The sequence below is a fragment of the Coregonus lavaretus genome (genome assembly GCF_964263955.1).
Source record: "Coregonus lavaretus genome assembly, contig: HAP1_SCAFFOLD_123, whole genome shotgun sequence".
NCBI lineage: Eukaryota > Metazoa > Chordata > Actinopteri > Salmoniformes > Salmonidae > Coregonus > Coregonus lavaretus.
Genome location: NW_028165834.1, coordinates 240,117 through 252,374, shown reverse-complemented (window position 1 = coordinate 252,374; position 12,258 = coordinate 240,117). Strand labels below are relative to the sequence as shown.

The 12,258-nt window shown below is 42.4% G+C and overlaps 1 protein-coding gene across 1 annotated transcript; it reads left to right on the top strand.

Moving 5' to 3' along the window:
- Positions 1 to 10,136: 10,136 nt before the first annotated feature.
- On the top strand, positions 10,137 to 10,520 carry LOC311115421 (helix-loop-helix protein 2-like; the record flags this gene model as incomplete). Its single annotated transcript, XM_084190600.1, has 1 exon — positions 10,137 to 10,520. One exon carries the CDS (start codon positions 10,137 to 10,139, stop codon positions 10,518 to 10,520), a length of 384 nt encoding a protein of 127 aa, XP_084046726.1.
- Between the last annotated feature and the right edge of the window lie 1,738 nt (positions 10,521 to 12,258).

The window sequence follows — 12,258 nt, the reverse complement described above, 5'->3', positions numbered from 1 at the left end:
GTTCCCTCTCTCTCCCCCCCATATCCCTCGTAGCCATGGCAACTATAGCGATCGATCCAATGCCATCTGATGCCAAACCTTTCAAATGTAAAAGATAAATAATTGTAGATGTTGGTGACTGATGCTCAATGTCTCCCCATAAATATGAATGGCAGAGAAACAAGAGATAGTGGTAGCTGAGAGAAATGCTGTTAGTTGAGTAGAATTTTGTTCATTTGGTCACCGGGAGTGACTTGATTTCCATTGTTGACAATGGAGAACAGAACCAGGAGAAAAACATGGATAACATGAACTGGAGAACAGAACCAACAGCATGGCTGTGAAACATGTTATTGGAGAGAGAGTATGTCTCACTCTGGCTCCCTCAGAGAAACACACACACACACACACACACACACAGACACACACACACACACACAGAGACACACACACACACAGTCACACACAGACACAGACACAGACACAGACACAGACACAGACACAGACACAGACACACACACACACACACACACACACACAGACACTCACACACACACACACACACAGACACAGACACAGACACACACACACACAGACACAGACACACACACACAGACACACACACACACACACAGTCACACACAGACACAGACACAGACACACACACACACAGACACAGACACACACACACAGACACACACACACACACACACACAGACACACACACACACAGACACAGACACAGACACACACACACACACACACACACACACACAGAGTCTCAGTCACAGGGCCAGAGGGGATTGGGCCTGAGAAGAGGGATATGTCACTTCTACTTTAGTCAAGCAGACAAGAACTTGCATATCTCTCCCTAGTCTGTGTTCAAGATTCGGGTTGCGACATTTTACCATGTTTCTGTATTTCAACTAAGAATGTTTGGTTCTCTTGTTATTTGCAATGAGTTACAATAACAAGGTTTAACTGTTTGTTTGTGCGGGACTTGATGACACACAAACACACACCACAGAAGACGTAAAGTGGAAAAGGAGTGGATAGAAAGAGGAAAGAGAGAAAGAAAGGATGAATGGAGAGAAGGGAGCTTATTAGAAGAAAACAGATGGCTCCCAATCACTGTGGTCCATAGGGACATAGAGGGACAACTCTCCACACCTCAGGCTTACGAGCTGGGTGGGGTACTTAAACATGTGTGTGTGTGTGTGTGTGTGTGTGTGTGTGTGTATGTGTGTGTGTGTGTGTGTTTATGTGTGCATGTTTGTGTGTGTGTGTGTGTGTGTGTGTGTGTGTGTGTGTGTGTGTGTGTGTGTGTGTGTGTGTGTGTGTGTGTGTGTGTGTGTGTGTGTGTGTGTGTGTGTGTTTGCGTGTGTGTGTGTGTGTGTGGAAAACTACTGCTTTAAAGCAATACTGTAAGAGGTTTGTAATAACTCCTATTGTTGTCATATACTCACAAAGGTTGATCATTAGACGTTGTTCGACATACAGTATAATGAACACTGTCCCTTAACAAAAACACACACATTTGGGGAAATGCTTCTTTTGACATCATGACATCTTGGCTGGATGTGCTAATGGGGTAACAGCTATAAAATTAGCTTTCAAGATACACTCAGAGACATCACACTTTCACACACAGATAGTGTGTGCATGTGCAGCCATATGAACACACGCACACACACACACACACACACACACACACACACACACACACACACACACACACACACAGGTCACACACGCACACAGAAACACACACACTCACACACAGATGACAGGCAGCGAGTGGAAATGAAGGATTTGGAGTTCAATCCCGTTACATTATGCAGCAGATGGCATCCAGGCCGAGCCCGGCCAGGCTGCTCCCAGGGGTACACCCAGGAGAGAAGGGAGGATAGGGGGAGGAGAGGTGGGGGGGGGGGGGGGGGGGTTATGTGAAGAGGGGTGAGGGACAAAGCTGCACTCTCTCTATTTAATGCACACATTTATTTATTTTTCTCTCTCTGTACTTCTCTCTGTTCTCTGGGTTAGTGTATGGGACAGTGCACTCAGGCATTTGTCCCTGGCTCCATGCTCAGGCATACACACCACTGCACCGACCGCCACAGCCCTCTCCTCTGCTATGTTCTGTCCTCCACCTCTCTCTGCCTCTGCACTCCATCCCCCCCCCTCATCCCTCCTTCCCATCTTCCAGCCCAGCTGGGTCTGCACCTGAGCTCCGCCACGAAGGGCTCCGACCCCGACTGACCTTGCTTTGAGAGGAGGAACGGAGAAAGGATAGAACTGGAAAAGGTGAAAGAGGAGAAGGAGAGAGAGGAGGAGAGGGAAGGGGAGACAGAGAGAAAGGAAGAGAGAGGAAGAGAGAAAATACAGAGAAAGAGGAGAGAGAGCGAGGGAGAGAGAGAGAGAGAGGGAGAGAGGGTGCAGGATAGAGGGAGTGAGGCCATTGCAATCATGACACTGTAATGGCTAATGGTTTTCACATTACATTGTTATATTTATGGTCATTCCCGCTTGGTGGTTGATTAGCTCAGTGTCGCTTATTATTGGGCTCGCCATTCAAAACACACACACACACACACACACACACACACAGTGGCCTGTATGCCCCCGGATCTTTGCCCAAGGCACTTTATGTTTTGTATTTTTGAATTAATTGAGCCGACGCTCAAGTGTTGGGCCAGATGTCACTGTGACCTGTGGGGATTATTAGAAATCTGTTTCCCAGATCATTTATGTGGACCAGTTCAAGGAACGCTTAGATCTGGACACATCTTTGACTGTGGCACTCAAGAAGTTTCAGCAAAAACAGAGAAAAACGGATGGCTAATGTAGAGAATCATGGTCTTCTTCCAAAAAGTAACTTCATCTACACACCCCGAATATCACCATGTGGTACATTCTGTCTGGTCTCCAGTGACCATCATGGATGCCCAGGGGTCACTTGGGGCCCTGCTATCTTCCTGGTTGTGCCAAAAGCACTGTGCACCTTGGCAGGACTCAGAGCCTAATGAACTCATCAGCCAGCTGGAGGGGCTTGGATGGGCTTGGAGGGGGAAGGTTTAGAGAGGAGCACAGAGGGACTTGGAAGGGGAAGGTTTAGAGAGGAGCACAGGGGCAGGCCTGGGTGCTATGTGCCACAACCACGAGAGATGACAGGCCAAGAACGAGGGATGGAGATGGAGGGATGGAATGGAAAAGAAGAGGGCACATTGGAGAAGGGAAGGTTAGGAAGATGGGAGGAAAGGATGGAGGGAGTACATATGTGTCTACTGCAGATGTAGAGGAGAGAGGTGGAAAAAGGAGAGGAATTATACAAAGAGAACCAGAACCAGAGAGAGAGAGAGAGAGAGAGAGAGAGAGAGAGAGAGAGAGAGAGAGAGAGAGGGAGAGAGAGAGAGAGAGAGAGAGAGAGAGAGAGAGAGAGAGAGAGAGAGAGAGAGAGAGAGAGAGAGAGAGAGAGAGAGAGAGAGAGAGAGAGAGAGAGAGAGAGAGAGAGAGGGTAGAATGGAGAATGAGGAGACTAGTTAAGAGGAAGAGAAGAGAAGAAGAGTAGACATGGGGTCTGGCTTTCTGAGAATTCTGACAAGAAGTATTGAGAATTGTAAGCGGGGAACCATGCTGGGCCATTTGGTGACTAATGGAGTTTTCTCAAGTCTCTACTCTTATGTCATCATGCCTAGTTACGAAAGCTGAAAATAACCCATCTCTCCTCTTCAGTTTATCCAACATGTTATATACACATATATAACATAAAAACACTCGGTCTTTTTCTTGTCAGTCTTGAATTCTCTAATCAAACTTCAATCTCCATATTTCCCCTGTGTACGTATCTGTGTATACAGTGCCTTCAGAAAGTATTCATACCCATTGACTTGTTCTACATTGTGTTGTGTTACAGCCTGTATTCAAAATGGATGTAATATATTTTTTCTCACCCATCTACACACAATACCCCATAATGACAAAGTGAAAACATGTTTTTAGAAATCTTTGCAAATGTATTGATAATTAAATACAGAAATATCTAATTTACACAAGTATTCACACCCCTGAGTCAATACTTTGTAGAAGCACCTTTGGCGGCGATTACAGCTGTGAGTCTCTAAGAGCTTTGCACACCTGGATTGTACAATATTTGCTCATTATTATTTTTTATTTTTTATTCAAGCTCTGTCATGTTGATTGTTGGTCATTGCTAGACAGACATTTTCAAGTCTTGCCAAAGATTGTCAAGTTGATTTAAGTCAAAACTGTAACTAGGCCACTCAGGAGCATTCATTGTCGTCTTGGTCAGCAACTCCGGTATAGATTTGGACTTGTATTTTAGGTTATTGTCCTGCTGAAAGGTGAATTTGTCTCCCAGTGTCTTTTGGAAAGCAGACTGAACCAGGTTTTCCTCTTGGATTTTGCCTGTGCTTACAGCTGTATTCCGTTTCTTTTTATCCTACAAAACTCCCTAGTCCTTGCCAATGACAAGCATACCCATAACAGGATGCAGCCACCACCATGCTTGCAAATATGAAGAGTGGTACTCAGTGATGTGCTGTGTTGGATTTGCTAAAAGTTAATTGCTTTGCCAATTTTTGCAGTATTACTTTAGTGCCTTGTTGCAAAAAGGATGCATGGTTTGGAATATATTTTATTCTGTACAGGTTTGCTTCTTTTCACTCTGTCATTTAGGTTAGTATTGTGGAGTACCTACAATGTTGTTGATCCATCCTCAGTTTTCTCATATCACTGTTTTAAAGTCACCATTGTCCTCATGGTGAAATCCCTGAGCAGTTTCCTTCCTCTCCGGCAACTGAGTTAGGAAGGACGCCTGTATCTTTGTAGTGACTGGGTGTATTGATACACCATCCAAAGCCTAATTAATAACTTCACCATGCTCAAAGGGATATTCAGTGACTGTTTTTTTTTTACACATCTACCAATCGGTGCCCTTCTTTGCGAGTCATTGAAAAACCTCCCTGGACTTTGTTGTTGAATATATGCTTGAAGTTCACTACTCCATTGAGGGACCTTACATATAATTGTATGTGTGGGGTACAGAGATGAGGTAGTCATTAACAAATCATGTTAAGCACTATTATTGAACACAGAATGAGTCCATGCAACTTATTATGCGATTTGTTAAGCACATTTTTACTCCTGAACTTATTTAGGCTTGACATAACAAAGGGGTTGAATACTTATTGACTCAAGTCATTTCAACTTTTAATGTTTTATAAAAAATAAAACAAATTGACAAACAAAATTCTACTTTGATATTATGAGGTATTGTGTGTAGATCAGTGACACAAAATCTCATCCCGTTTTAAATTCAGGCTGTAACACAACACAATGGGGGAAATGTAAAGGGGTGTGAATACTTTCTGAAGACTCTGTATGTGTGTGGCTCCATGAGAGGACCTTTGTGTCCATACGTGTCTCCATGCCTCTGTACGGCGTGCCGGCGTCCTGCTGGGAACACCAGATGGTGCAGAGGTCTGCCGTGGCGATGGCCACATTCTCACATGGGAGCCCTGGCTCCGGCTTCCACACCTCCTGTTCAACACCGTTCGGCCCCAAACCCCCCCCCCCCATGACACACAACAACACAAGGACAGCCCCTTTATGGGCTCACTGTGCCAACAGTTCTCATCTGACATGTGTGCTTTGGTGTTTGTGTGGGTAAATGCAAATGTACTGCTGTTGAGTTATTCCCTGGAAATGATGGAGATTATACCTTTTTTTTTCAATCCACCTTGGAGGTTTTTAGAAATCAGGTCCTTGTTGGGAGCAACACAAATATTTTGTGATTAGAGGATAGTTTTGCCTACTTGCATCATCATGATGATGTGGCCGGTGACACATTTTGCTTCTTGAAAGTCGAATATCTTCTAAACTTGACTGCTGACATGCAAAACATTTAGGGACTGTTTCAACAGTGGACTAATGAAAAACAAGACCAAAAGATTTTACCTTTAACATGTGGATTTGACCTTTAACATGTGGATTTGACCTTTAACATGTGGATTTGACCTTTAACATGTGATAATCAACAAAATAACAGAAAGTTGAGAAAGTTGACTTCAATCTAAACACAAAACAGCTTCTGTCTAGACAAGTCTTGAAGTTGAGTGACCCATTGACTGATGGCCAACTGGCCCAGACAGACTGGACTGAGCTTAAAGTCTTTCACGACGTCCTCTGTCTCTATCTGCGAGAGTCCTCCCCAAACAGCCCCCTGTGGCACCGCATCTCCTGAGACAACACAACACCATAAACCTCCTGACAGAGTGACTAATCCCTCCCATTTCAACGCTCGCTCCGTCTCACTGGGCCCAGGAACATCGCCGGGAAGGGTGTGTGTGTGTGTGTGTGTGTGTGTGTGTGTGTGTGTGTGTGTGTGTGTGTGTGTGTGTGTGTGTGTGTGTGTGTGTGTGTGTGTGTGTGTGTGTGTGTGTGTGTGTGTGTGTGTGTGTGTGTGTGTGTGTGTGCGTGCGTGTGTGCGTGCGTGCTTGTGTGTGTGTGCATGTGTGTGTGTGTGTTCCGACAGGTTTGGACAGGAGAGTGGGTGTCAGAAGAGGTTGAGAGATGGCTGAGAATGGGACTTATTCAAAAGGGTGAATTTCTATTGTCACAGAATGTTCTGATAGAAAAGTACAGTATTGTGTACAACAGACATCAGTTTTATACATTACAGAATATTACATTTCTTTCTGTAATGTTCTAATAGTTGAAAATTATTTTGGGGATAAACCAGTCATCTTCCCAAGTCAGTACATCATCTGTGCATGAATTGCCACATCCTTGGAACAGCCTGTATCTGTGGCTTGGACAGGGGCCTGGGGGGTCCGAGAGGTCCGGGGACCACAGACCGCCACGCTGGTCTTTGGAGCAATTACAGCGGCTCGCTGCACTGCCGCTGTCAGACTGGCTCTGTCCCCTGCCCCCTGACATGTCTCCTATACCCCCCGACCCCCTCTCCATACATACCCCCCGCTGCCACTCTCTCTGTGTCACATCTCCTTGGACACAAGGCTGAGGGCGACCTGTCTATCAACTCATCCACACACACACACACACACATGCACAGACACACACACTATACCGGCCCCTTGGCCTTGTACATAGATCCATTCCTCCTGGCTCTTTAGCCAATGCTCCAGTGTGTGTGTGTGTGTGTGTGTGTGTGTGTGTGTGTGTGTGTGTGTGTGTGTGTGTGTGTGTGTGTGTGTGTGTGTGTGTGTGTGTGTGTGTGTGTGTGTGTGTGTGTGTGTGTGTGTGTGTGTGTGTGTGTGTGTGTGTGTATAGGTGTGTGTGTGTGTATAGGTGTGTGTGTGTGTGTGTGTGTGTGTGTGTGTGTGTGTGTGTGTGTGTGTGTGTGTGTGAGGGGGGAGGTGGCTCCGGGCCACAGCCAGTCAGCCGTGGTCCCCTCATCGTTTTAATCACCTCGTTAGGCGCAGTCAGTCACAACACTCTCTGGTCACCGGCTCTCTTCAGGACCCCAGGACCCCTAACCCAGTACTGGTGGTACCACTGGAGGAGAGGAGGAGATGAGAGAAGGAGAGGAGAGGAGGAGAGGGTAGGAGGAAAAGAAAAGACAAGATGAGGAGGAGTGTGAGACAGGCTCTGTCAACTTCAACCAGCAATACAGAGAGAGTCTGGTCAGACTGGCACTGCCTGGCAATACGCACAGGCCCCCTTAAACCAATAACTGGAACCCTGCTTGCCTCTCCAGCTCTAGGCATGACTGTTCTGTGTGATGTCCACTCACTGATAACTGTTATCTGTTGTATCAGCTCCTCCATCCTTCTGATCCTATTGACACAAGAGATGATGTAGCGTCATCTTCACTGTGTCAGTGTATTGATCACTTCTATAGTGGGACTTCACTTGTGTTGACTTTGCAGGTGGTTATCATCAGGCAGTCATCCTTTTATAATATTGATTGTTTGACAACTGTGTTGGACCATAGATAGCTTTCTTTTCTATAATAATCATTTCAAAATACATTTGACCAAAAAAGATATAAAGGATACACGGTAGAGGTCTAGTATGTCTATATGCTGCCCTCTGATGTAGAAGGGAAACTGTAGACTGCTGACAACAGAGGGGCCATGTTAGAATCTGGATTTTATTTATATGATTGGAATAGAGGTGGCCCTGTCTTTCATAATAGAACAATCTAGTGGTCAGAAATCGGACTTGAGTTGTCGAAATAAAAACCTAGTTGGAAACAACATCATCAGCAAAAAGCAGTGTATTTATTTTATTTAATTAATTAATGTTAGGCTACTAATGTAGAACCTCTTGCTCTGAACTCTGAAGCCTGTTTCAACCTCAATTTTTTAAAATTATTTAAGGCCTAATAGCCTAATAATTAGTTTCAATCTCGAAGTGAAATAACTGGACTAACAAATCACCTACTATAATGTGAACCAACCTTACTGGTTGTTTCAATAACATTTTTATTTTTCATAGATTTGCTTATATATTTATTGAATTAAAAATATGCAGATTTTTTATTTTTTATTGTATAGGTCAGAATTTGAATTAATCTGGAAAAAAATCAAAATGTTTAAAGTCCTTATTATCCATTATCGTACTCATCTCTGGTTCCTCTTTGCCCACTAACCCCAGAGGGACTAGTGGAGGGCTGAGGGGCGTGAGTAGAGAGAGGGAGGTGAGAGGGAGGGGGCGGTGTTAGACAATACCATTCCTCAAATATATTCCATCCCTCGGTTTCTCAAGTAAGCCTTTATTAGTTGGGATCGTTTGGATCTTATCTCTCATATAAACCGCGTGCTGGACCCGATAACGTTCGGAAAACACAGAAGTGGAAAGGAAGGGATTATCTTTCGGCTTTTCAATGCACTGACTATTGGTACACGGTGCACGAGGGCCTTTCTAATCACGGTCATCTCCATCAAGAAGAACGGACAAACATCTGCACTTTCAGCGAGATATTATCGACACAACAATCTATTGTTTCCCAGATGGGTGTTCACAAGGCACAAGATTTTTATCTTCAGAAATATTTATCACATAATCGTTAACTATACTATCATCTTCCCAACGAAGTGATCATTTTATACCTCAACTTGAAATTAGATGGTTTTGAGATAAAACAACATTTTATGTTTGATTTACTGTTCAAAATCTCAAAAAGTAAACAGCAATTCATGTTATAAGGCTGTCAACAGTAGCCTATAATTCCTGTAATGAATTGGACTAAAGAAGATGGTTTGTGAAAAAAACCAAAGGGAAGCGCAGAGTTAATTTGGAGTTGGAGTTTACTCCAACAGCTATCAAGAATCATCAGACAGTTGTGTCTCTCAACTATTTGTCAAGGTAAGTGTCCAATTAACGAATAGGCCTAAGAAAAATTTAAAATTAAAAAAATTTATATGAGGAATTGACCGTTTCTTTATTAGGTCTGTATTACATATTTACAACAAAGTACACAGCTCGTATTTTTCCATTGCATTGTTGATACAACAACATTTTGTGTGGCCGAATTCAATGTCCAGCAGATGTCAACAATTGTTGCCTTCTTTCATTGTTGTTCCACGCTGTCAAGTCATACTGCTGGAGCCAAGCAGAGGTGTTTATCTCATTGTGACAGATGGACGACTTTGAATATGGAATATGTTAATTTGAATAGCATGGTTTCTCTCAATATTTACCATAATTGCTTTAATATTTAAAAAAAAAAATGCAATGTTTGCTGCAAAACACATGTCAGGTTATCCAGACAAATCATAAGAACTGACACATAAGTGAAAAGAAAATGGCCTACATTTAATATTTAATGCTCTATAACGAAAATCATTGTATAATAAATTATGCATAGGAAAAAATAGAAGTACAAAAACCTATTACAATTTACAGTATTCCCATCACTGTCTGTTGCTTTTGCAATTTCGATTAAGACTATCACATTTCTAAGTCTTTGCCACATGATCTCCAATTATTTATTTGATGATTATGGTCTGCCTATCATCTACCGTGACAGGTCATAACAAGACAGCCATGCAAAAACTACTCCCAATCATAACATTGGTATCAAAAAAGTATTATTGCGTTCACAACATTATAATAAATTAATCAATAATATCTCTCTCTCCAGCACTTTTTGGATACGAACTGAAAAACATATGAAAAGACTGAAAATGATGCTGAGTCCAGACCAAGCTGATTCCGACCTCGGATGGGGACAATCCGACGCAGAGTCGGTGCTCAACGACCTCAAGGTCGGGTGCCTGTCCGACGAACCGATGGAGGGGGAGGGGAAAACGAGGTCGCTGGCCCAACCGACCCTCAGCAGGGAGGAGAAGAGACGGAGGAGACGTGCGACGGCCAAGTACCGCTCGGCCCACGCCACGCGCGAAAGGATCCGCGTGGAAGCGTTCAATGTGGCCTTCGCTGAACTGAGAAAGTTGCTTCCAACCCTTCCCCCTGACAAGAAACTCTCCAAGATCGAGATTCTCAGACTTGCCATATGCTATATCTCCTATCTCAATCACGTTCTGGATGTCTAGTTGAAATTAGTGAGATACATTTTCAAATGGGAGAATTGGACAAGGATAATGGAGGGACCAGAAAGAAATATGGGTGATATGTCACTTGTGAAAATAAAATAAAGAGGGGAGAGAAGGAGTCTACAGCCTACAGCCTACCCCATGATTTAGAAGAAAATGCCTGTTTGGTATTGCGTTTTGGTGAGGCTGGGTAACCCAGATGAACGAAAGAAAGGATGTAAACGAAATGATATAGCTGCTTTATAGACATAGCATAGTTGATGTTTCCATAAAGGAAAAAAAGTTCAAATGCATTAGTGCCACTTATGACACATACAATTGTGACCTTAATCATTCTTATTTAAGTTTATGGAATTATTATTTAAATGTGTTAATATTGAAGGGTCTCTTATTTATTTGTGTTTATAATAGACTAACTAACGTCTTTTATGTAAATGTCCATTGTTTGTATCATTGTATGCATACTTGTATATTTTAGGCTGTGATGTTAAACTTCGAAAATGATGTTATTGCTCTTCAAATGGCACTTTCTGTTTTTGTATTATATTTTTTGTTTTATTGAATTAGTACGTTAAGTGTAATATACTTTTATTCATGTCATGTATATTGTCTATCAGGCAACGATAAGCACTTAATCATGTTGGGTTGAGTAAACTCATAAAATGTCAAACTTCGTTTAGTTCCCTTATGTGTAAAGGGGAAGGAAGTTAATGAAAACTTAACAATACACTAAAAACGAATTAGCTTACTACAGAAAAACATCCACACAATTTTAATTCGAATAACCGGATATAAAAACAAAAATATAATTTAATGACATCGTTTGTGTTGATATCACTTTACAATTCAGAGGCAAACCTCTTTTGCTGTGACCAAAAATCATTTCAAAATAGTCTGATTTCTATTAAATGTTTTTATTTCCTTAAAAGCTAGAGGTGTTTATTTATATATATATGTCTCTGCTTGTATCTGAAAAAACACAATAAGTAATTTTATAGCGAAGAAAAGCATATCTTCTATCCAAAGATTTTTTGTCTCTTCAGGGTTGTGTACTTGTTGCTTTATGCAGATATTTTGTAGTAGAGTTATTGTGACAGCTGGTTTTTAATGAACGCATTTTTTATATTTTCCGGTGGTGTTTTTTGATTAAAAAAAGGAAAGAAATACATGCTATTGTGGCTGTTCTGTTTTAATTTTAATTTTATAAAGACTAAAACTGGGAATAATTACTTGGGAATCTCCTTTCCAAAAATGGTCACACAATGTTGAAATTAGTCTACCAATTGCTCAGGGGGGGAAATCCCTCGCATAATGATTGGAGTAATATGAATGAAATGGACGGAGCAATGGCCTTGATAAAAATGATTTCAATATTTAAACAGCAGCTGTCGCCCTGGAGGAAAAGCACGATGGGAGCCTATTACACTTCCGAAATGGTCTTGATTGACGGGCCTCTATATCCTTTCACTTTCCCCCTAAATTCGAATGATAGGCATATACAGTATTATTAAATGACGTCAATGTAAGCTACAGCCTATATCCTGCAGCTTTGAAATTGTTTACACACACACACACACGATTTAGGCGCTGGTCAAGCAAGCAAAGAGAATATAGCCTATGTATGATTTTATTTCCTCCTGTGCATGTATTCTGTGCTGCTCCTCGCTCGCTCCTGGCTGAAAGGCGCTCTCCCCAGAGAGGGGGCAGGTGTTACTCCAGACGAGCCAAGACAACCAAA